The sequence below is a fragment of the Homalodisca vitripennis genome, chromosome 6, assembly GCF_021130785.1.
Source record: "Homalodisca vitripennis isolate AUS2020 chromosome 6, UT_GWSS_2.1, whole genome shotgun sequence".
NCBI lineage: Eukaryota > Metazoa > Arthropoda > Insecta > Hemiptera > Cicadellidae > Homalodisca > Homalodisca vitripennis.
In genome coordinates, this window is record NC_060212.1 from 103,114,294 (window position 1) to 103,137,003 (window position 22,710).

General features: G+C 33.7%; 1 protein-coding gene across 1 annotated transcript in view; it reads right to left on the reverse strand.

Annotated features, from left to right (window-relative positions):
* LOC124364670 overlaps nucleotides 1-22,710 on the reverse strand; it is a 43,735-nt gene that overhangs the window by 19,130 nt on the left and 1,895 nt on the right. The window contains exons 2-6 of the mRNA XM_046820330.1: nucleotides 19,990-20,310; nucleotides 13,017-13,067; nucleotides 11,311-11,434; nucleotides 8,769-8,959; nucleotides 6,504-6,613 (exon numbers count right to left, since the gene is read on the reverse strand). Coding sequence (XP_046676286.1) covers nucleotides 6,504-6,613; nucleotides 8,769-8,959; nucleotides 11,311-11,434; nucleotides 13,017-13,067; nucleotides 19,990-20,310 — 797 coding nt within the window. The remainder of the gene's footprint in view (nucleotides 1-6,503; nucleotides 6,614-8,768; nucleotides 8,960-11,310; nucleotides 11,435-13,016; nucleotides 13,068-19,989; nucleotides 20,311-22,710) is intronic.

The following is a 22,710-nucleotide window of genomic DNA, read 5'->3' on the forward strand; positions in this document are numbered from 1 at the left end:
ATACAAAATAATTGAATCGGAAAAAGTAAGCGCTCTGTGGTGTAATGGTAGCACATTCACCCGGCAAGTGAGAGATCCGGGTTCGACTCCCGGCGGAGCAAGTACTTTTTGCGATTCAATGTTTATTGAAATTAAATAAGGCTATTGCCATTTATACAATTTAACGTAAATAAAAAAGTCGTTTGACAGGTGTTTGGTCTTCCGATCATATGTTAGTTTGCTTATTTAAACGCATATGTGACAGATACGGCCAAATACAAAATAATTGAATCGGAAAAAGTAAGCGCTCTGTGGTGTAATGGTAGCACATTCACCCGGCAAGTGAGAGATCCGGGTTCGACTCCCGGCGGAGCAAGTACTTTTTGCGATTCAATGTTTATTGAAATTAAATAAGGCTATTGCCATTTATACAATTTAACGTAAATAAAAAAGTCGTTTGACAGGTGTTTGGTCTTCCGATCATATGTTAGTTTGCTTATTTAAACGCATATGTGACAGATACGGCCAAATACAAAATAATTGAATCGGAAAAAGTAAGCGCTCTGTGGTGTAATGGTAGCACATTCACCCGGCAAGTGAGAGATCCGGGTTCGACTCCCGGCGGAGCAAGTACTTTTTGCGATTCAATGTTTATTGAAATTAAATAAGGCTATTGCCATTTATACAATTTAACGTAAATAAAAAAGTCGTTTGACAGGTGTTTGGTCTTCCGATCATATGTTAGTTTGCTTATTTAAACGCATATGTGACAGATACGGCCAAATACAAAATAATTGAATCGGAAAAAGTAAGCGCTCTGTGGTGTAATGGTAGCACATTCACCCGGCAAGTGAGAGATCCGGGTTCGACTCCCGGCGGAGCAAGTACTTTTTGCGATTCAATGTTTATTGAAATTAAATAAGGCTATTGCCATTTATACAATTTAACGTAAATAAAAAAGTCGTTTGACAGGTGTTTGGTCTTCCGATCATATGTTAGTTTGCTTATTTAAACGCATATGTGACAGATACGGCCAAATACAAAATAATTGAATCGGAAAAAGTAAGCGCTCTGTGGTGTAATGGTAGCACATTCACCCGGCAAGTGAGAGATCCGGGTTCGACTCCCGGCGGAGCAAGTACTTTTTGTGATTCAATGTTTATTGAAATTAAATAAGGCTATTGCCATTTATACAATTTAACGTAAATAAAAAAGTCGTTTGACAGGTGTTTGGTCTTCCGATCATATGTTAGTTTGCTTATTTAAACGCATATGTGACAGATACGGCCAAATACAAAATAATTGAATCGGAAAAAGTAAGCGCTCTGTGGTGTAATGGTAGCACATTCACCCGGCAAGTGAGAGATCCGGGTTCGACTCCCGGCGGAGCAAGTACTTTTTGCGATTCAATTTATTGAAATTATATATATATATATATATATATATATATATATATATATATATACAGTAGTTGCAGTGTAATATTGGTGCATGGCTAATCTTTATTTTATAAGATCGTATATTTGCTATTGGTGTTATTTGAATATTGCTTTGTTTGCCATTGCTATTTATATATTAGCTTTAATTTTGTATAAATTGCATCTACTAACCATTATTATTTAACCGGTTAATCATTCCAAACTGGGCTCTTATAATAATTACTGTATACGACTCCCCGACCAAGAGGAGACTACTCAGCTTACTTGTAATTCCTCACTGACCGACGTATTAATAAACAATACAGTATATTGGTTTCATTTTGGAAATTCTAGGATCAAAGTTTGTTTTCGAAAATCGAACTCGCTTGAACAATAACTTTCCTAAAAAAAGAATTTTTTAAGCAAGATTATTTTTCTTTTTTTTTCTACTTCAAAATTTTATTGGAGTTGATTTGATGCAGTAAACCCAACACTTTATTGGAAGTATCGGTTTCTTCCGCAGGGCCCTCTGATTCGACTCCTAACAATAAATAATAGTTATATTAAATTCTCGAGCCCTGGAAATTTCTAACCCAGCTCGACTGGCTATTTGGCAAGTTGCGAATATTTTCGCTTGCCCCGAAAATAACATCGCATGATTACATAATAGTTTTATAATTTAGACAGAGCTATGAAGAGCTCTTAAGTTCGACTGACTCAATTTCTTCTGACCTACTTGGTATGAGCTCTCACATGAAAACAATACGAAAAGAGAGAATATTTTACTTTGTACAAGGAGGAAAATTGATAGTTGTGTTCAATTTAGTTACCTTTTAAGATCCTCGATTCAATTTCTTTGCAGAACAAGAAGTTCAAGAAACCTCTTATTACAATTAGTCCTAAAAGTACCTAAGTGCTTACTTCTGCAGTAGTAGCATTTTAAAGATGGGCAAGGTTAGAGATAAGCCTCCTGTCGAAATCCCATGAGGAGAGTTGGCGATCACGTTAAGTTGGAAGAAGGAGCTCTGTTCCAGTCTCCACCAGTCGAAGTGAGTAGGCTAAGGTACCGCCTCCTGTCGAAATCTCATGAGGAGGGTTAGCGGTCATGTGATCTTGGAAGAAGGAGACGGTAACTCTGTTCCAGTCTTCACTAGTCAAAGTGAGTAGGCCAAGGTACCGCCTCCTGTCGAGATCTCATGTGGAGGGTTAGCGGTAATGTGATCTTGGAAGAAAGAGACGGTAGCTCTGTTCCAGTCTTCATTAGTCAAAGTGAGTAGGCTAAGGTACCGCCTCATGTCGAGATCTCATGTGGAGGGTTAGCGGTAATGTGATCTTGGAAGAAAGAGACGGTAGCTCTTTTCTAGTCTTCACTAGTCAAAGTGAATAGGCTAAGGTACCGCCTTCTGTCGAGATCAAATGAAGAGAGTTAGCGGTCATGTGATCTTGGAAGAAGGAGAGGGTAGAACTTGCCCCAAACTTACGAGAAATTTTCATTTAGTGATGGGGTCTCCCTGGCCATCCAGGGGTTGACCAGATAAAAGTGGCTCATCTGATTTTACTGCAATCGGCATAGATTCAACTGGAAGGTATAAGCCAGCCTGAAATAATTCTTCTAGGGGTCAGATTTGGGGTACCCATAGGGTTCTGTAAAAAAAGCCCAAAAACTATCACAGTAAATTTGACCTCTTTAATAAATCACATAATTATGAATGAAAAAATAAACTAAATTAAGAACCTCTGCACACCCATATGTGACGAAATATTTTAAAAGTGGGCACTTCATATATATGAATGCCAAAGAGATCGTGTAATTTACCAACTAACCTTCCCTCCTAATGTTCATAATAAGATCCCACAAAAGTATACAGGATGAATAATTAAAACATTATCGAATACGAAATACGAAAGATCGTCAACAAATTTTATTTTTACTCACCTAAAACAATCACATTCAACCAATTTGTTTATACTTTTAGATTGTAATAAATTTAAAACATTTTAGCAATCCCAGAAATTTGGATATCACGAATAAAAGCATGTTTAAAAACATTACTGGGCTAATGTGTTTAGTTGGGCGTTTTTCTGGGTAAACACGCTACGCAGTACACAACAGCAGGCATTGGAGTCGTTACACAGATTCTGTTTTAAACAAGTACTCAGAATTTTGGTAAACTTCAGTAGAGGTGAAGCCCAAAACAGAAGGCACAATCAAACCCTTGAGCATTCCTTTACATTGTAACGAGTCTTTGTACATTAGAATCATATGCAAATTGACTATCAATATCGAAACATTAACCGACCGTTTAGAGAAGCCTCTCTCTCTGGTTGGTGATGAATGAAATTCGATTTCTCTCCGTCTGTAATCACGATAACTGTCGAGCAAGGTCACTTAGAGGATTGAAATTTATGATAAAGCTATATTACCTCTAAATCGGTATTACAACTGGTATACCTAGTTACATTGGAATTCTCAACATCCGTCAGTTTAAAGTGATTCTATGTACGTTGGTCTAATGCAACTATGTTGCAGACGAGAAGAACGTGGAATAAACAAATTAGTAAACAGTGTATCTTATGACGATTAATAATATGAAAATGTTCAATAACTTATAGACTCATGGTATAAAGAAACTTTGTGAGATTGGTTTGGTTCTATTAAAAGCTTAAATTTTAAGTCCTGCATTACTACCTGCTAAACAGTAAGTGCAGGGCAGGGAGGCCCAAAATTATGGGACTAGAGGCAGGGATATCGTACGTCTTCGGCAACACAGACCTATTACTTTTGCGAACCTTCCTAAACAAGTTGGCGTCAAATTAATTAACGGTCTCCCTGAAGAGCTAAAATGCATTCCAAATTTTAATCATTACAAAGCTCAGTTGAAACACCTTTTGGTGTCAAATGCGTTTTACTGTGTGGGTCTGACGGTCCTAATAGTACTGAATGAGAGAATGAATGATCACTTATGGATGTTTGAATGTATGTGAGAATGCCTTAGCTGTAGGAATTAAAAAAATACAATTGGAAAACTGCAATAAAGATTATATTATTATTAAACTCTAAAGAAGATTTTTTACTGTCTTACGATGACTAGAATTAAGTCACCTGATGGAACATGAAATGAGTAGAGCATGAATATCATGTGTGGTAGTTCAGAAGATTCTATGATCTCACGTTTTTGTACGTAATTAAAAAAATATTTGATGGGTTTTAAACTAATTTATTAAAGACCTAGGGAATGAAATTTGGAACATGTCTTAGAACCGGATATCGTGCGACAGTATGTGATTTCCTGCTTTGTATAGTAAACATTCCTATATACTTATAAAAGTGTTTAAACATTTTTAGGATAGTGCCCTTAAAAATGGGGAATACTTTCTGACACCTCAAAATACACATACGATTGTTACTAGCTAATGAAGTTATTATTTTTTTGCGTTGTTTTGAAGACGAAAATTGAACTCTGATTGAACTTTTGTAAAATCTAGAGCTGTGCCTTAAGACCTTCTAATAATATTATAAATATTATAGTGCCTTGTTAGTTTGTTTTGCTTTCACGCGTAAACTGTTAATCGATTGTACTGAAATTTGACACGGACATTCTTACGACTCCTGGTATAGATATAGGCCTATTCTCATTTATAAAATCTCTCCGGGCTACGCCCCACTGGCCTTTAAAGTACCCAAAAACCCAACGTGTGAAATATTAATTGAATGAACCTGTAAAATGTATTCAACTTTTCTGTTAAATATTGTTTATAAGTTTCAATTTATTTTCATTAATAGTGAGTAAATTCCCTAAGCAGTAACCATTATTTTAAATTATGTTTTAGATTTCAGCGATTAGGTAAGCACTCATTTACATTAGAAAATGTCTTGAAAGATAAGATGGTCAGAATTTGACTCCGAAGACTATGTCAGCAATAACTATGTTAGATGAAAGTTCGCTGGAATATGCTTTTGAATTAATGTACCAATTTGATCTAAGTGGTCTGAAATGTTACAATTATTTTTCAGTTTATAAAGAAAGAAAATAAAGCGTAACGCAAATGTTAATGTACTTTAATCTTACATTTTATGAAATGTTAATTGTTATGTATAAAAGAAAAGTTACTATCTAATTTTTAGTATACATTTAAAGATTGATATAAAACTTATTTTAGTTCTCTTTTTACAGAAATACTAAGATTTACGATCTGTAATATATATTTTCTTGATCAGCTATGGAACAAAGAATACTAACATTGGAGTAAATTGCAATGACCATAAATATACACTTTTAAACATATTTTCCTGATCGTGGATAGAAGGAAAACTCAACATTGGCGTCGGAAATACAAGACAACTCGAACCAGAAGTGCTCATACAGGAGCAAAACCTACGAAATTGCGGTCAAAGCCGCGGCAAAATGCTAAAATTCATATATTTACAATAGCTACTACGAAGTATCATTTGCTGAACCAACAAAGTAGCCAGGAAAAAAATATTGGGGGGGGGAGGGTCTAGGCAACTGACATTTTCCCGTAGTGGACAGGAAGTAAGTTTTGTTCCCCATTTTGTTCCTTAAAAAGTTCTTGATTCGTTTCTTCGTTGATAATGCCCTTTCAGCAGGACATGTCAGTAATACAGAATTATTTCAATAGTAATAGCCGTAAACTAAAAGAGTAATTGAAAATATTAAGATTTGGGGGGGGGGATCCCGGACCCCTTCCACCCCTCGCTGGCTGCGTTCTTGTGCTGAGCGTTTAGCGAAGTCTCTCACACCAGTAAAGTTTACGAAGAAAGCAAATTTCTCTGTTTACGTGTGTCCTTCTATATAAACGATACCTTTAGAATTAATTGACTTTGTACATTGCAAATTGATTTGAAACTCTACATGTACTATCTATACCTCTATATCAAAACTGAAAATTATTGGTCCATTGAGTGCCCCTCTCTTGGCCAGGATGTTGTTCGATGTGGGACAACAAGGAAGCTTTTCATGCAGTCTGGAGTGAATTTAACCTCGTAAATCATCTTGATACAACTAACTAGTATATTGAAAGTTTACCAGGCATATTAAAGTGTATAGCGTCGTTCAGGTAAAATTTTGCTAATGGTATATTTACCAGGTGGTACGCTGCCATTGGTAGAGCTCGGTCCCAACCTTTGTACAGGGAGCGAAATGGGCAGTAGTCGCTTCCTTTCTCACACACATATTTGGAGTACAGCTCACATTCTGTAATATTATTTAATTAGATGATTTATCATTATCTTTATTTTCTCAGTTTTCTACAAATCGATTAAGTAACCACCATTTTGTCCTGAACTTCTATCTTAATCTATGAACTAATCTATATCTCCATCTCTTATAAAAGAAAAGTACATCAGTAATCTTTAATAGGAATTTATATCTCATAATTTGTTATCTAATACCTCCAAAATATCTAAATAACTATAAATATTTCGTAATAATTTGTAAATATCTGGTTTATTGTTTTAATTATTAGATAATCGATTTAAAGCAACAAAATGCAAGTAATTACTAAACATTGGTGGATCTATATCTTTTAGTTTAATAATCGTATAGATATAAATCAGCTTTACTTATACATTTTTAAGGAGGAGTCGATCTCCTTTAACCTTGTCTTCGTGAAACACTATGCGATGATATTACCAAACATAGTAAGGAGAAGAGTCGATACAATGACATTTATTGGTACTAATAAAATGTGCAATAGTTATATACAGGATTTAAATCGAAAGATGTCTCTAACTTAGATTCAAAGTCCGTCATGTTTAAACGCTTTCGTTCGCACAAAGTACTATAGAGAGTCTGATTAGATAGCTAATAGATTTGCAAAATATTATAACTTAATTTGCAAAGATGTGTTCTATTAAAGAAAGCTGCAGAACGAAGCCCGACTGACCAGTTCCAAGTTGAACCAAGTTTGATCTTTATAGCGATGAGATATTTGATAGTTTCACTGATAAACCCTTAAAACTGATTTTCAGTTGCCATTATTAATGTAAAATGACACATGCAACTGTTTTAGCATTACATAGCTGTATCAAACAGTTAATGAATTGCAGGAACCTAATAAGTTTTGACCAATCTGAGTGGAAATAGTGATGAATATGACATTTTTTTACACGTTGACTGCGGCAGACGCCAGATGTAAAGGGAATTAATACAACTTTAAATCCATTTTAAATTTCAAATCAGATAATATGATTATATCTGGTATTTACTAATACTTAAAAAGTAGTATTCGTTCAAAATAAAACAGAATGAAACAAATTCAGGAAAACAGTTTGGACAAACTACAAAAGAAGAATTTTATAATTAAAATCAGAACACGACCTTTCAATAGTTATCTGAGACGAAAATGTTTCTTAAGAAAAATTATACACCAAACTTTTTTAATTTTTTTTTAGAAATAAAAAACTTTCGAAAACACACATTCCACCAGATTTATCTATTAAACTTGAGAATGAAAGTAAAATACCAATTAACAATTTAATTTTTAAGAAACGTATATTTTAAAACCTCTTGTAATATACTATTCACGAAAAGTATACAAGTAAAAATAGATCCCAGTTTAGTCAATACCCTCCAAGCATTCCTTGATAGAAATAAGAAAGAATTGTAATAGTTAGTGTATAACATCAACATTTAGTATGGAAAATAGTAATACAATTTGATGAAAACATCTCTATTCTCTAGAGTACTTATGGAAACAAAATTTCTTCTAACACTGATGTTGGAAAAGCTCTCATGGCCCAAGGAGGAGAAATATCGGCTGCTGTAGTATATTGTTTAGGAGTGTAATGTTTGCTATGGTATATTGTTTACTTACGAATGGAATCTCTTAACCCTGTAGCGTACGAGGTGTATGTTGGAAAAGCTCTCATGGCCCAAGGAGGAGAAATATCGGCTACTGTAGTACATTGTTTAGGAGTGTAATGTTTGCTATGGTATATTGTTTACTTACAGAATGGAAGCTCTTAACCCTGCAGCGTACGAGGTGTATGTTGGAAAAGCTCTCATGGCCCAAGGAGCAGAAATATCGGCTGCTGTAGTATATTGTTTAGGACTGTTATGTTTGCTATGGTATATTGTTTACTTACGAATGGAAGCTCTTAACCCTGCAGCGTACGAGGTGTATGTTGGAAAAGCTCTCATGGCCCAAGGAGGAGAAATATCGGATGCTGTAGTATATTGTTTAGGACTGTTATATTTGCTATGGTATATTGTTTACTTACGAATAGAAGCTCTTAACCCTGCAGCGTACGAGGTGTATGTTGGAAAAGCTCTCATGGCCTAAGGAGGAGAAATATCGGCTGCTGTAGTATATTGTTTATGAGTGTAATGTTTGGTATTATTTACTTACGAATAGAGGCTCTTAACCCTGCAGCGTACAAGGTGTATGTTGGAAAAGCTCTCATGGCCCAAGGGGCAGAAATACCAGCTGCTGTGTTCGAAATAGCCCTTGGATGACAACAAACGTATTTCTTTCGCCTTCGATCTTGGGAGACTTCAAATTGGTTATTTTGGCAAAAGGGTATTTTTACTTGAGCTCTCCTACAAGGAAAAATAAATATTAAATATTAAAAGTAATACAAGAGACGTATTCTATCGAATACAAAGTGGTGTTTTAACTGCATTTTACTTTTGAAAGTTATTTACATGTTTTGTGTTTTTTAAAGAAACAAAATAAATTTTTCTCGCCTAAATACAACTTTCTACTATTTTCAACAGTTTGGTTGAATTATCTATCTGTGGAATAAATAGATATGAAACCAGTAGACAAGTTGACTCAAAAAACGTAGCTTCAACGTTTTGTTTTATGGTAAGGTTTATTGATTTAGAAATAATTTCTAGTGATCATTTTGATTTTAGCACTAAATGTCCCGGGTATAAAATGGGATTTATATATTGAAATTGGGATTGTAGAAAGACGTCGGCCATGTGACTTGTGCTGACTATAATTTAAAAATTAAAGGGCAGTCGCTGGACTGACCGACAGAAGTGACTACTTCTTATAACGGGCTGTGAATATATATCTTGAAAAAGTACGTTTGCTAGTTATCAAATGGTTATTTTTTAATATTTTAAAATAATATAAGACGCCAATTCTTTAATAAAAAATGCTTTAGTTTTTCTATTAATTAATAATTGTATACATATTTTTGTGTTCTATCTAATTTCATATAATACAATGATCTCTGACTTCTAAATTTGAAAGTAATCAGTCTTTATACCTTTTCATTATTATTATTATTATTGTTTATATTGGTTTCTGTGTTTTAATCAGTTTCATTTTTACTACAATCTTGTATTGCTAAAATAATTACTTCATTTTCATTGCCATTATATTATAAAAATAAAATTATAAGTTTGTAATAAGAAATAATAATTCTGGAAAATAATCTTAAAATAAAAGAAATAAAATCTTGCTAAATATCTTTTAAACACAGCATCAATTGTTATTCCATATCTTTTACTTATAGTTTTATCTTTTGGCATTGTTACACTTAATTTATCTTTTAAAACGTTAATCAATGGATGTTAAATTTCTTCAGAAAGGTTTGTATTAAAATCTGTTTTCACGTAATTAAATTTGTAAATGAATGTAACTTAGCGCTCAATGTAATTAAGTTAAGGTTATAATTATAATCAAGAGAAAGACTAATTTTCTTCCAGGATTAAATTACACTACGGTTTTTTTTAGCTAAAAGAGATCTAATTTATTTATTTTTAATCCTTTTTTAAATCTGGTCAGGACGAAAATATCAGTGAACTGGAATAATCATTAATATTAACCGTATTGACATTAGATTTAGAATCCGATGAGCTTTAAATACAGCTATTAAATGATGCAGTAATTTAGTCAATATTGCGTTGGATTCATTAATAAATAAATTAGTAGATTTATTAAAATCAGTATTTTTACCATATATTTTAGTCTCTATTTAACGATTGTTTGGCGTTGAAAGTTGTTTGGTGTGTTACAGCCAACATAGCTACTAATAGAAGAGTATGAATTGGTTTTGTAAATTTTGACAGCCTTTAAATTGGAGTTTAAGGCATCTAACCTGAACATTCCATAGCCAAAGAAGTCTGCAGAAGCAGGGATAGATCCAGACGATCCGATATTTCGGACAGCATTTACGCCAATAATAATATGAGTAAACCGATCTGATAGTTAGAAAGAAAATCATTGCAAAACAATACTAGATCAGAGAAGCATTTCGTTATTTTCCTTATTATATATAATATTGAATGTTTTCTTTTTAGTTTATATTTCCCTTTTAATCTCTCCTATCAGATTTTTAATCAACGTTAACTTTTGTTAGTTCAGATCAGATGTTTGTATAGCTGTTTATTTGCGTTTCGTTAAAGCTGCATTCTAATTTGAAATTGTCCTCCTCCTTAGACTAGTGGTTATAGTCTCGGCTCTCTAACCGAGAGATCGCGGGTTCAAATCCAGGGGAGGTCCAATAATGTACTTTGACCATAAAAATAAAAACCAGTGCACTTCAATGCCGTTATAGCTGACGTTGAGGCTTAAATTAGATAAATAAAAATGAAACTTTGAAATTAGTCATAAATCATAAAAACTGGATATGCTCAAAGAAAATGAAGCGTTTCCAATTAATTAACATTTTAATAAAAGGACCTAATCTTTTTATTTTTACTCGAATTATTTTACTTTTAATTATTTTAAAGTTTCTCTTATTGTAATCGTACAATATTTTATAGTATTTCAGTGAGGTATGATTTGAAAAACTGAGATAGTCATGTCAAACCTAAGAATTACAACTGCCTCTAGTTTTCAGTTAACATTGATGCATTCTTCAATTATCTCTATGTTAGTAAAAATATAAATTGCTATGAATAAGTATGCTAATATTTACATTGATAATACATACCCTTGTGGGGGTGGAATATTGTGCGTACTGTTACTATCACATACGTTCTCCTCAACACAAAAATGTGGCGTAAAAAGGGTTGAGTTATGTTTTTTCCCAACAGGATACATTGCACATACTTCATCTGTAACATATTACATAACATTAACATAACAATGACTACTTTACATTTTAATTTTACTGTATATTTGTGATAGTATAGGTTCAAAATGTGTCGCGTAACAAGCCCATAGCTCATTTCATTGTTGACATATTGTACGATATACAATAAAACGGAAAAGAAATATTTACACACCCCGGATAACAAAAGAGAAATTGTGTCACCTTAGTGAGTGGATAAGCTTCAAAAATGCTCAGCCTATTCCATGATTGGTCTCGAACGTCATAGAACTGATTTTTGTCAATGCAGAAACGACGTTTCGTGCAAAATTTCAAGCCTGCAGATGAAATTTATAGGCATTTCCCGTGATATATTGTTACAATATTATACATTCTCAATTTTTATTAATTCGGATTTCATATAAGTGTTTAAATATTCAAAGTATGCACCGTAAAATAATGGATTATGTGTTGGGATAGCTACATGTTTTAATACGTCGTATGTTAAAATCGCTCATGAGTGTACAATGGCCAATATATTGCCTGCATTTCAGTTACATACACTGGACAACATGAGAGACACTACTACTCATTAGGTCCATGAGGATCGTTGAATGAGGCCTTACACAAAACTATAGAATAACAAGTTTTTTGGCAAAAATTCTTTTTATTTCACAACAAAATCTCCTTTCAGCTACATACATTTTCCAGTAATTTTCAAAATTGGTAAGCCGTCAAAAAATACCATTTCGGAAAAATACTGAGTCTCTAGAGATCAAGTACGAAGATAGTTCAATAAGTCCTTAAAAAAGATAAAAAGACTAGTTTTCGGAAAAAAATCCTTTAAAAAACCTCCTCGTTTGAAGTAAAGCGTCGTCTGCCAAGCCAGTTTTCAAATTCAGAAACAGGAAAAAGTCACTGGGAGCCAAATTTGGAGAATACGGTGGATTTTGCGACGTTTCGAGCTTCAATTCAGCCATTTTGGCCGCCATCTCGCGGAAAATTTTTTGACTAACAATTTTTTACGCAAAATTGAAGCTTCTGCACCTTGTGATATTTCCGTAGCCTTCACCATTTTGCACACTTTAATTCGTAGATGATTCAAAATCATTTCCCGGATTTTGTCAAATCATTTTGGGAGTAAATACTTCCTGCGATCGTCCCGATCGAAGTTCATTTTTTTTAAATGAGCGGCCACCTTTAAACTCGTTTACCCAATTGTAAACTGTTGCAAACACAGGAACATATGTGTCATGAACTAAATCCGATCAGATTTAATTTCTTTCGACGTCATGCCTTTTGAATAAAAATGTTTTATCACAGATCGAGTCTTACTTTTCTTCATTATTACAAACATAAAGCTGTTCTCTTCAATCTCAGTAGCACAAAACTACGCGATGGATTGAGCCGAAATGTCAGGTGTAATGCTGCTAACGAACAAAAGGTTAAAAATTTGCCTAGAATGATTCAAAGCCTACAATAATGTAGTAAATTACAATGATTATGCAATATACTAAAAGTGCTTATAACCACGGACTTTTACAGTTCTTTTATAAAACTGTAAACAAATATAGAAGTTTAATACTAATACTAAAAAGAATACTTACATTGTCTAAACATCCAGTGGTGACTGGCGGGTTCATCTTCTTCATACATAGCTAAAAAATAACGAAACACATTAAAAAAAGTGTGATATATTTACAAGGGATTTTGCAAAGATCGTATAACAAACACTTTCAGCTGGTATGAAGGATATGAAACAAGTCCTCTGCTTTTTAAACGTACAATAGTCAGAAGTCTCTGAAGACAGAAGGATTGTCCGATAAAAACCTTCAGGTGGTTTGAAGAATATAAAATAAGTCCTATGATTTTTATACGTAAAATATTCAGGTGTTTCTGAAGACAGAACGATTGTATGGCAAACACTTTCTGCTGGTTTGAAGGATATGAAACAAGTTCTATGATTTTTAAACGTAAAATATTCAGGTGTTTCTGAAGACAGAACGATTGTATGGCAAACACTTTCAGCTGGTTTGAAGGATATAAAAAAAGTCCTATGATTTTTAAACGTAAAATAGTCACAGGTCTGTGAAGACAGAATGATTGGTGTTGTCTAGCCAACTACAACTCAGGAATTCTTTGTATAATTTAAAAGAGTCTATTTAAGCTTAATAATATATATAAATAGAAACATACCGTGGTTGGTAAAACAATTCGTATTTAAATTTAAAGTAAAATATATGTAAAAATCCTACATACAGTGTTTCGAAAATAGCATGATAGCTTCATTTTAATCTAAAGAAAATTAACAAGGACTGCAGGCTATTCAATAAGTCTATCTCTGTTTTACTTGTGTGCAAGATAATACAAGGTTTTGTCAGCATGCAAACGCAAGCCCGCAATTGCAACGTTCCGTGAATTTGACTAATTATAGCTGTTATGATTTCAGTAACACTTAAACTATTTTAAGCCAATCTAGAGGAACTTCAAAGTCGAACTTTGTAGCTTTCTTAGTGAAGCACTTGTGGTGTAATTCGATAGGGTGCTATGCTATTTTAAAAGTGGAATAAGTCATTAATAGCATCAGGTTGGTACCCATTTCAGTGTTTATTATTAAGATAACCAATACTTGAATACTTACGTTATGACGGTACATGATGCAGTAAAGTACATATTGCAGCCTCCCAATCCAAGTTCGCAATATCATATTATTCTATAATACTCGTATTAGTTACCTAACATTATCGTATAACTCATCAGTGAGAAATTGATGCGACATCCCCCGACGATTTCCTGTCATAAAAATTGCATTTAATTTCTCATTGCTTTGTGATTCCACTTGTTCCCACAGGAAACCAAATTCAATAGCATATATAAACACATTTACAATTTAGTAGGCCCGCACCTAGAATCGGTAAAATCAGAAATATATTAATTGGTTTAACTTGTTGCCAAAAAGTAATGTTATTGTAGTTATGCTTCACTCAATATAAATGTGTACCAATTGAAAATACCGATTTAATTATTAAACATATGGTCGTTCTGCCATGATACAATGTATACACAGAATGGTTAAGTTTAACAGGCTCCTAATATTACAAAACTTATAGACCAAAATGGGATTTGCTGCTTTAGAGATCATTTAGGCATAGTACGGAAAGATTTTAGAAAACAAATTAGGCCAATATTCATCACAGGGAGCGTAAGAATGTCTATGTAAAATTTCAGTACAATCAGTTCGGTAATGTATGCGTGAATGCAAAACAAACAAATAAATGCAATTTCGGATTTTTAATATTATTAGGATCTACAGTACATTAAACATATGTGTATCAATATGTTTAACCCACCGAGCGTCCGTGGTTAATATTTTTGACGACTCAGGCTTATATAAAATGTTAACATAAAAAACTTTCAGATAAATATTCAGCTCTTTCCATTAATTTTTCTAACGCTAATACCAGTCAAATCGCATTATAACACTATTTAAAATTCTGAATTTGTGTAAGATTTCAAGTGCATATTTTATTACAAATTAGTTTTTATTATTTTTAAAGTTTTGCCCTTTTAAAGTAAGAAATTAGTTTCTCTAACTTTATAATTACAGAGTCTGAAAGCACAGTTCTTTGCAAAAAGTAGTAAATAACTTTTTATATTTACGTTACTATTTAGATTTATTACAAATTGTACAAGGACATCCTGTAAAACCTCATAAAACAGATGTGTACTTCACAAAATATGATGGACGGTCAGAGAGTAATATTGAAGTATAACTAAATATTTATTGGAACATACTGAATAACCTTCCAGTCACGTGGTCAGTTACGTAACTGAACCAAGTTGCAAACTAACAAAGTTCAGGAATTTCACTTTTAAATCGTCAACATGCTGCATTCCGTGACATTACCTTCCCCATAAGTTTTTAAGAAGCTGCCATTTCCAAAATAAAGCTTATATAAGTTTCAATTTTGTGTAATTAAGCCTTTAAGTTATAAAGATATAACATGACAAATTTCAACTCATTAATACAAGTCGTTCTCAAATTAAAGACACAAAAAGATGTTGGTGTAACTATAGTGTTCTAAGTTTGGATAACATAGATTGGTTTGCCTTTGGTCTATGAGTAGTAGTAAACAGATTGGTAGAGAGATCTAGGACTCGCTTCATGAGCAGTCAACTAACTATTCAATACCAATAACTCATAGTTTTACGCAGTATACACATATAAGATCTATTGATAACAGGAGCAATGCGCACTAAAAGTATGTCATTATTAAATAAGCTTACCGTTAATTGCTTTCATAGTAGAATCCTAGTAGGTTTCATTGATGGAAAAGGATATTTTCGTAGTATGTAGATTCTGGGGATTTCTTGATGGGAGAGCAGTGCACAATAATATTATGTTAATCACAAAATAATCTTACCGTTAATAGCTTTCATAGTAGAATCCTAGTAGGTTTCATTGATGGAAACGGATATTTTCGCAGTATGCAGATTTTGGGGATCTCGTGATAAGAGGAGCAATGCCCAATAATAGTATATAACTTACACAATAATCTTAAATTTATTGCTTTCATAGTAGAATTCTAGTAGGTTTCATTGATGGAAACGGATATTTTCGCAGTATGTAGATTGTGGGGATCTCTTGATAGGAGGAGCAATACACAATAATGGTATGTCAGTCACAAAATAATCTTACCGTTAATTGCTATCATAGTAGAATCCTAGTAGGTTTCATTGATGGAAAAGGATATTTCGTAGTATGTAGATTCTGGGGATTTCTTGATGGGAGGGCAGTGCACAATAATATTATGTTGATCACAAAATAATCTTACCGTTAATTGCTTTCATAGTAGAATCCTAATAGGTTTCATTGATGGAAACGGATATTTTCGCAGTATGTAGATTGTGGGGATCTCTTGATAGGAGGAGCAATACACAATAATGGTATGTCACTCACAAAATAATCTTACCGTTAATTGCTATCATAGTAGAATCCTAGTAGGTTTCATTGATGGAAAAGGATATTTTCGTAGTATGTAGATTCTGGGGATTTCTTGATGGGAGGGCAGTGCACAATAATATTATGTTAATCACAAAATAATCTTACCGTTAATTGCTTTCATAGTAGAATCCTAGTAGGTTTCATTGATGGAAACGGATATTTTCGCAGTATGTAGATTGTGGGGATCTCTTGATAGGAGGAGCAATACACAATAATGGTATGTCACTCACAAAATAATCTTACCGTTAATTGCTATCATAGTAGAATCCTAGTAGGTTTCATTGATGGAAAAGGATATTTTCGTAGTATGTAGATTCTGGGGATTTCTTGATGGGAGAGCAGTGCACAATAATATTATGTTAATCACAAAATAATCTTACCGTTAATTGCTTTCATAGTAGAATCCTAGTAGGTTTTATTGATGGAAACGGATATTTTCGCAGTATGTAGATTGTGGGGATCTCTTGATAGGAGGAGCAATACACAATAATGGTATGTCACTCACAAAATAATCTTACCGTTAATTGCTATCATAGTAGAATCCTAGTAGGTTTCATTGATGGAAAAGGATATTTCGTAGTATGTAGATTCTGGGGATTTCTTGATGGGAGGGCAGTGCACAATAATATTATGTTGATCACAAAATAATCTTACCGTTAATTGCTTTCATAGTAGAATCCTAGTAGGTTTCATTGATGGTAACGGATATTTTCGCAGTATGCAAATATCGGGGATCTCATGATAAGAGGAGCAATGCACACTAATAGTATATAACTTACACAATAATCTTAAGTTTATTGCTTTCATAGTAGAATCCCAGTAGGTTTAATTGTTCTTTGTTTAAAGGTTATTTTTGACGATGGGATGATTGTGAAGGAAACAGGATTTTTCTGGACATTTGCCATCGTTCAGTGAAATAAGAAAACAGTAACACTACGTTTCGAGATCTGCAATCTGATCTCTTCTTCAGGTAAAGAACTGACCTAATACATGTATTAGGTTAGTTCTTTACCTGAAGAAGAGATCAGATTGCAGATCTCGAAACGTAGTGTTACTGTTTTCTTGTTTCACTGAACGATGGCAAATGTCCGGAAAAATCCTGTTTCCTTCAGGTTTATTTATTTTATTTATTTATTTATTCAATTACATTGTTTTTACACAGTTTGGCCTCGCCAAGTTACATAAAAAACTTGTCGGCGAGGTCCAGCGATATTTCCTTACTTCTACTGCTCCACTTCTACTGGCAATAATGTCTTTAATAAGTTGTATCGCTTAAATCAATTTAATAAATTAAACTACTAATGACGATTTATTTGCGGTTTAGGGCAGGCATCATGTTTCTATTTATATTTGGCAATTGTATGAATATGGTTTGAACTTAATATAACAATAACAATAACAATAACAATAACAATAACAATAAAATAATATAACGATTACATAACGAAAAACAATATAAATTACAATAACATGGTTAGATATCTGAAAACGATTTTTCTAATAATAATAACAATATATTCTTCTAGGAGTTCAGTGGTGTGTAATACGTGCATACCTGTCTGAATTTGTTCCTCTTTGTCTGTCTCCAGTTGTGTGCAGTAGTGTCGTCTGGTCGAAACAGTTTCTGCTAATCGTGGCTAGGTTATGTTTTGTTTTTGGGTTATGTTTATGTTATGTTTGCTCACTGAGTAAAGTGGGTTTAGTGGCCTTTTCGTAGTCGGTGAATAAAGTAGTGTGAATAAACAACAGTCTAGTACAGTGAGAGTGAATCTGAGTAATGAAAATAGTTTTGAGTGTTGTGCAGTGTAGTGGAATGTCAGTGCAGGCTAGTGGGGATTGGGCCAGGCTAGGCCTATTTCTAAGACATCTACAAATGGCAAGTTTTGTCTTTATACTTGATATAGAGGTCTAGCTGTATTTAACCAAATGTAGGCTGCCGATTTAAACTTCTTTAGATTTGGTAAATTTTCTATTTCACTAGGCAGTTGATTAAATAGATTGGGTACTATATATTCTGGTAGCCTGCGCCCATAGTCTGTCCTTGGGGTGTGTATTTTGTACTTAGCCAAATGCCTAGTATTATAGCTTCTGTCCAGGGTTTCCTTAAATTGTTTGTTTTCATAATATATCTGTAAAATTTTAAATATATACAATCCTTTAGGTGTTAGTTGTCCCTTTAAACTATAGTGCTGGTCCAATTGATTGTCATTTATGTCCAATTCATATCCGTAGAGTGCCCTTAAACATCTTTTTTGTAAATTTAGTATTTGGTTTAAATGGCTATTCGCTGTTGTTCCCCAGGTAGTTATTCCATATGTGATTATTGATTGAAATAGTGCCTTATAAACTGCTATCTTTGCTGGTTCAGTAAGTTTATTTTGCAGTTTATGCATTATGGCAATACAGGGGCCGAGTTTTCTCTGTAGTAAAGTTACATGAGGTTTCCATGTTAGCCTATTGTCAACAGTTATGCCCAGGTATCTCACAGTTTCAACCAATTTAATACTCTCACATTGACATTGTTTATGACCATGCAAACATTCACAATCATGGTATTTAATATTTACTACTCTATCAATTTTCATATTCTTTTGGCAAATATGCATTAAGCATGTCTTTTGGTTGTTTATTATCAAGCCATTGTCATGAGTCCATTTGTTTAACGTGTTAAAATTATTCTGTAGTATTTCTTCTGCAATTCTTATATCTTTATGCTGTGACAGGAGTAGTATGTCATCTGCAAAAGCAAAAATGTGACAATCCTCAATCTTTCTTAAAATCTCATCTAAATAAATTATAAAAAGAGCTGGACCGATTTGGCTTCCTTGCGGTACTCCGTACTTTATATTTCTCTCATCGCTTAGTGTGTTCAATACTTTTACCACAAATTTCCTGTCTTTTAAATAGCTCTTAAACCATTCTAAACCGTTTAATTGATAGAAACGGATATATTCCCATATGCAGTTTTTTGGGATCTCATGATAAGAGGAACAATGCACACATAATAGTATGTCATTAACCAAATTATGTTACCGTTGATAGTTTTCATAGTAGAATTCCAGTAGGTTTCATTGATGGAAACGGATATGTTCTCAGTATGTAGATTCTGGGGATCTCGTGATAAGAGGAGCAATGCACACTAATCGTATGTAACTCATACAATAATCTTAAGTTTATCGCTTTCATAGTAGAATCCCTGTAGGTTTAATTGATGGAAACGGATAGGTTCTCAGTATATAGATTTTGGGATCTCGTGATAGCAGGAGCAATGTACACCAATAGTCACACAATAATCTTACCGTTAATTGCTGTCATAGTAGAATCCCAGTAGGTTTATTTGATAAAAACGGATATTTACGCAGTATGTAGATTTTGGGGATCTCGTGATGAGAGGAGCAATGCAGAATAATAGTATGTCACTCACAAAACGATCTTACCGTTGATTGTTTTCATAGTAGAATCCCAGTAGGTTTATTTGATAAAAACGGATATTTACGCAGTATGTAGATTTTGGGGATCTCGTGATGAGAGGAGCAATGCAGAATAATAGTATGTCACTCACAAAACGATCTTACCGTTGATTGCTTTCATAGTAGAATTCCAGTAGGATTCATTGATGGGAACGGATATTTTCGGCCAGTCCTTCAACTCAAAGTCCTTGAATAAGTGTAAGTCGCCGATGAAGCAACAATGAGTTTCGCCGATGTTGAACCAGCGCTGACTGCAGAACCCTGGCTCGTGGCCGCTCTTCACGTTAGCGTATAACGTCTGCTGTTGCGTGCCATTGAGTATGTGGTCCCATTTGCGATCACAGGCGGATGACGGTACGCAGATCCACGGCATAAGATATATGTTCACGCCTTGCGTGTAGAACGTGTGACCGCAGCCAGCATGGTCTATAGACAAGTAAGAGTTTATTAAACAAAATATGGGGTGGGAATATTGTTAATAATAAGATGCCCACTCAGAAATACTGTAATAAGAATCAAATAGTCAAGTTCATAATTTGAGGGCATAATGATTCATACACAATAGGCCTCGGACATAATATGAACTGTGAGCGGGTGACGCAAATTTTAATTTACGGGCTTTTATTGCAAGTTAATGTGTTAATCAGCCAATAAAGGAAAGAAATATTGTAAAACATTAAGAGTATTATATCCCATCGACTACTACTGTGCCGACAAGTGGACAAAAGTCCGCACAAACCTACCCCTCTTGCTACCTCTCCACCCAACCTCAAAGTTGCAAGCTCTTGGTTTACAGCCCATATTTTTGTAAATATTCAATACAAATGTATGATATTTTAACAGTTTATTTTGGTGGTTAAACTATTTGCAAATAGAGTCCATATCACTTGTTTTCCTAAACGTAACAGGCAATTTTGAGTTTTCATGGTCCATGTTTTGAATATTTTGCACTTCAACTTTTTTATTTTGTACTTAACAAACCCATTAGTTAATAATTGTAGAGCAAACTTTAAACTACCTAAAAATATAACTATGTCCATAGTTTATGTAGTTTGTAGTATGAAAAATGGCTATAGAGTAGGCAAAACACGCGCGCTATCCGACACCCCCTATACTCTGCCTAGAAGCTACTCCAATGTAAAAAATAACCCTTTGAGTCTTAGCGCATTAATTATTATAATTAAATTGAATTTTATAAATAAAAAAGAATCGCAAAATCTGTTGCTAAGCGCTAGTCTTGAGAACGGCTGGACTGATTCGGCAGTCTTTTGTAAAATATTCGTTGAATTCCAGAGAAGGTTTATATGAAGAGAAAAATTTAAAAAGTTACCTGGAATATTTTGGAATTCGGAAAAAATGGTTATATTTATGCTTCATGGTCAAAATTTATCAAAACCTAAACAACTGTTTACACTTTGAACTGAAGTTCATAAAGTGGCTTAAACATCTATTTACGTTACAATTTTATAAAATGTTAAGTGTACAGTGCTTAATCAGTAGTAAAATGTAGAGAACAAAGACAAATTTAATATTTATTGTTTACTCCAGAATTACAAACATTTAATGAATTGTAAATTCTATTTAAACATAGTTATAAAACTAACATGAATGAACAAAGCTGTAAATGTTTTCACATACGGTACTCTAAACTGGTAGGCATCCTTGACATCGTGATATCGTATTTTAACAGTCCCTACAATATCTCAACGACCCATTCATCCCAGATTACAGTCCAGAAGCTACTTCTTCTAGAACATTGAACCTTATTAACGATTATTTTTAAATATTGAAATTAATAAGGATTTGTCCCGCACACCGGAAATAGAGAGGAGTTAGATAGGATTTCTCTGTAGACCATAATAGGCTTCTTAGTCCTTTGTATGAGTATATATTTTCTTCATCGGCATAACAAGGCAAATTCAACTATGACACTGGAAAATCTTTGACCGAAAGTCGATTATAAGAGCCGGACGTAAGCGCTTTTTTTACCGAAGTAGATTTCCGAGAACTACATACGTATATTATTTTTTGATCAGAGCAATAAGGCAACTCCAAACCATTGTGGCTACGTAAGATAATTTAAACGGCCGAACGTAGACACAATGTAGTTCCGAGACCAATGTATTTGTATTTTCTTGGTCGCGACAAAGAGGCAGAGTCAGCTATGATGACGAAAATATAATTAAGTCGAACCAAAAATGATCCTGCACGTCCATCACATAAAGTACGAGTCTGATACTCTTAACCATGATTACGAAAATGTACCTGATGTATTCCTAATTACGATTAAAAAATGTCGTAGGACTCCATCATAAGCGCTTTTACTAAGTATAAGGACTATGATTTTGAAAATTGCGTGTGAAGTCACGGGTTCCAGGTTATATTAAAAAAAATGTTTTTAGGAACAATTATACATTTCTAGTACAAACTGTATTGATGTACTTTGTAACTGTTTTTATTCTAAATACTGATATAAGAGCTATAAAAAATTTTGATTAAAATACCAATAATAATAGTATATAGTCATTAATGTGAATAATGTCGGTCCCAAACGCCTACCTACTTTTTCTGGATTTACTTTGTACCGTAAACCCACTCTGACATTCTCCAAACTTCATAGCTTACCGGGTATCACGGCCGAGGCCTAGGACGCCATTCAAGCAAAACTTTAATGTCTGATCTAACGTAAACATTTGACAAAACCAATTGGACTGCCCATTTGTAAATTGCATGATGCAGTAATAAAAAAGGTGTTATTGAGTATACGGAAGATCTCACGGAAGTACGGTATATCAGAAGTGATGTCTTATTAAAAGAAAAAATATT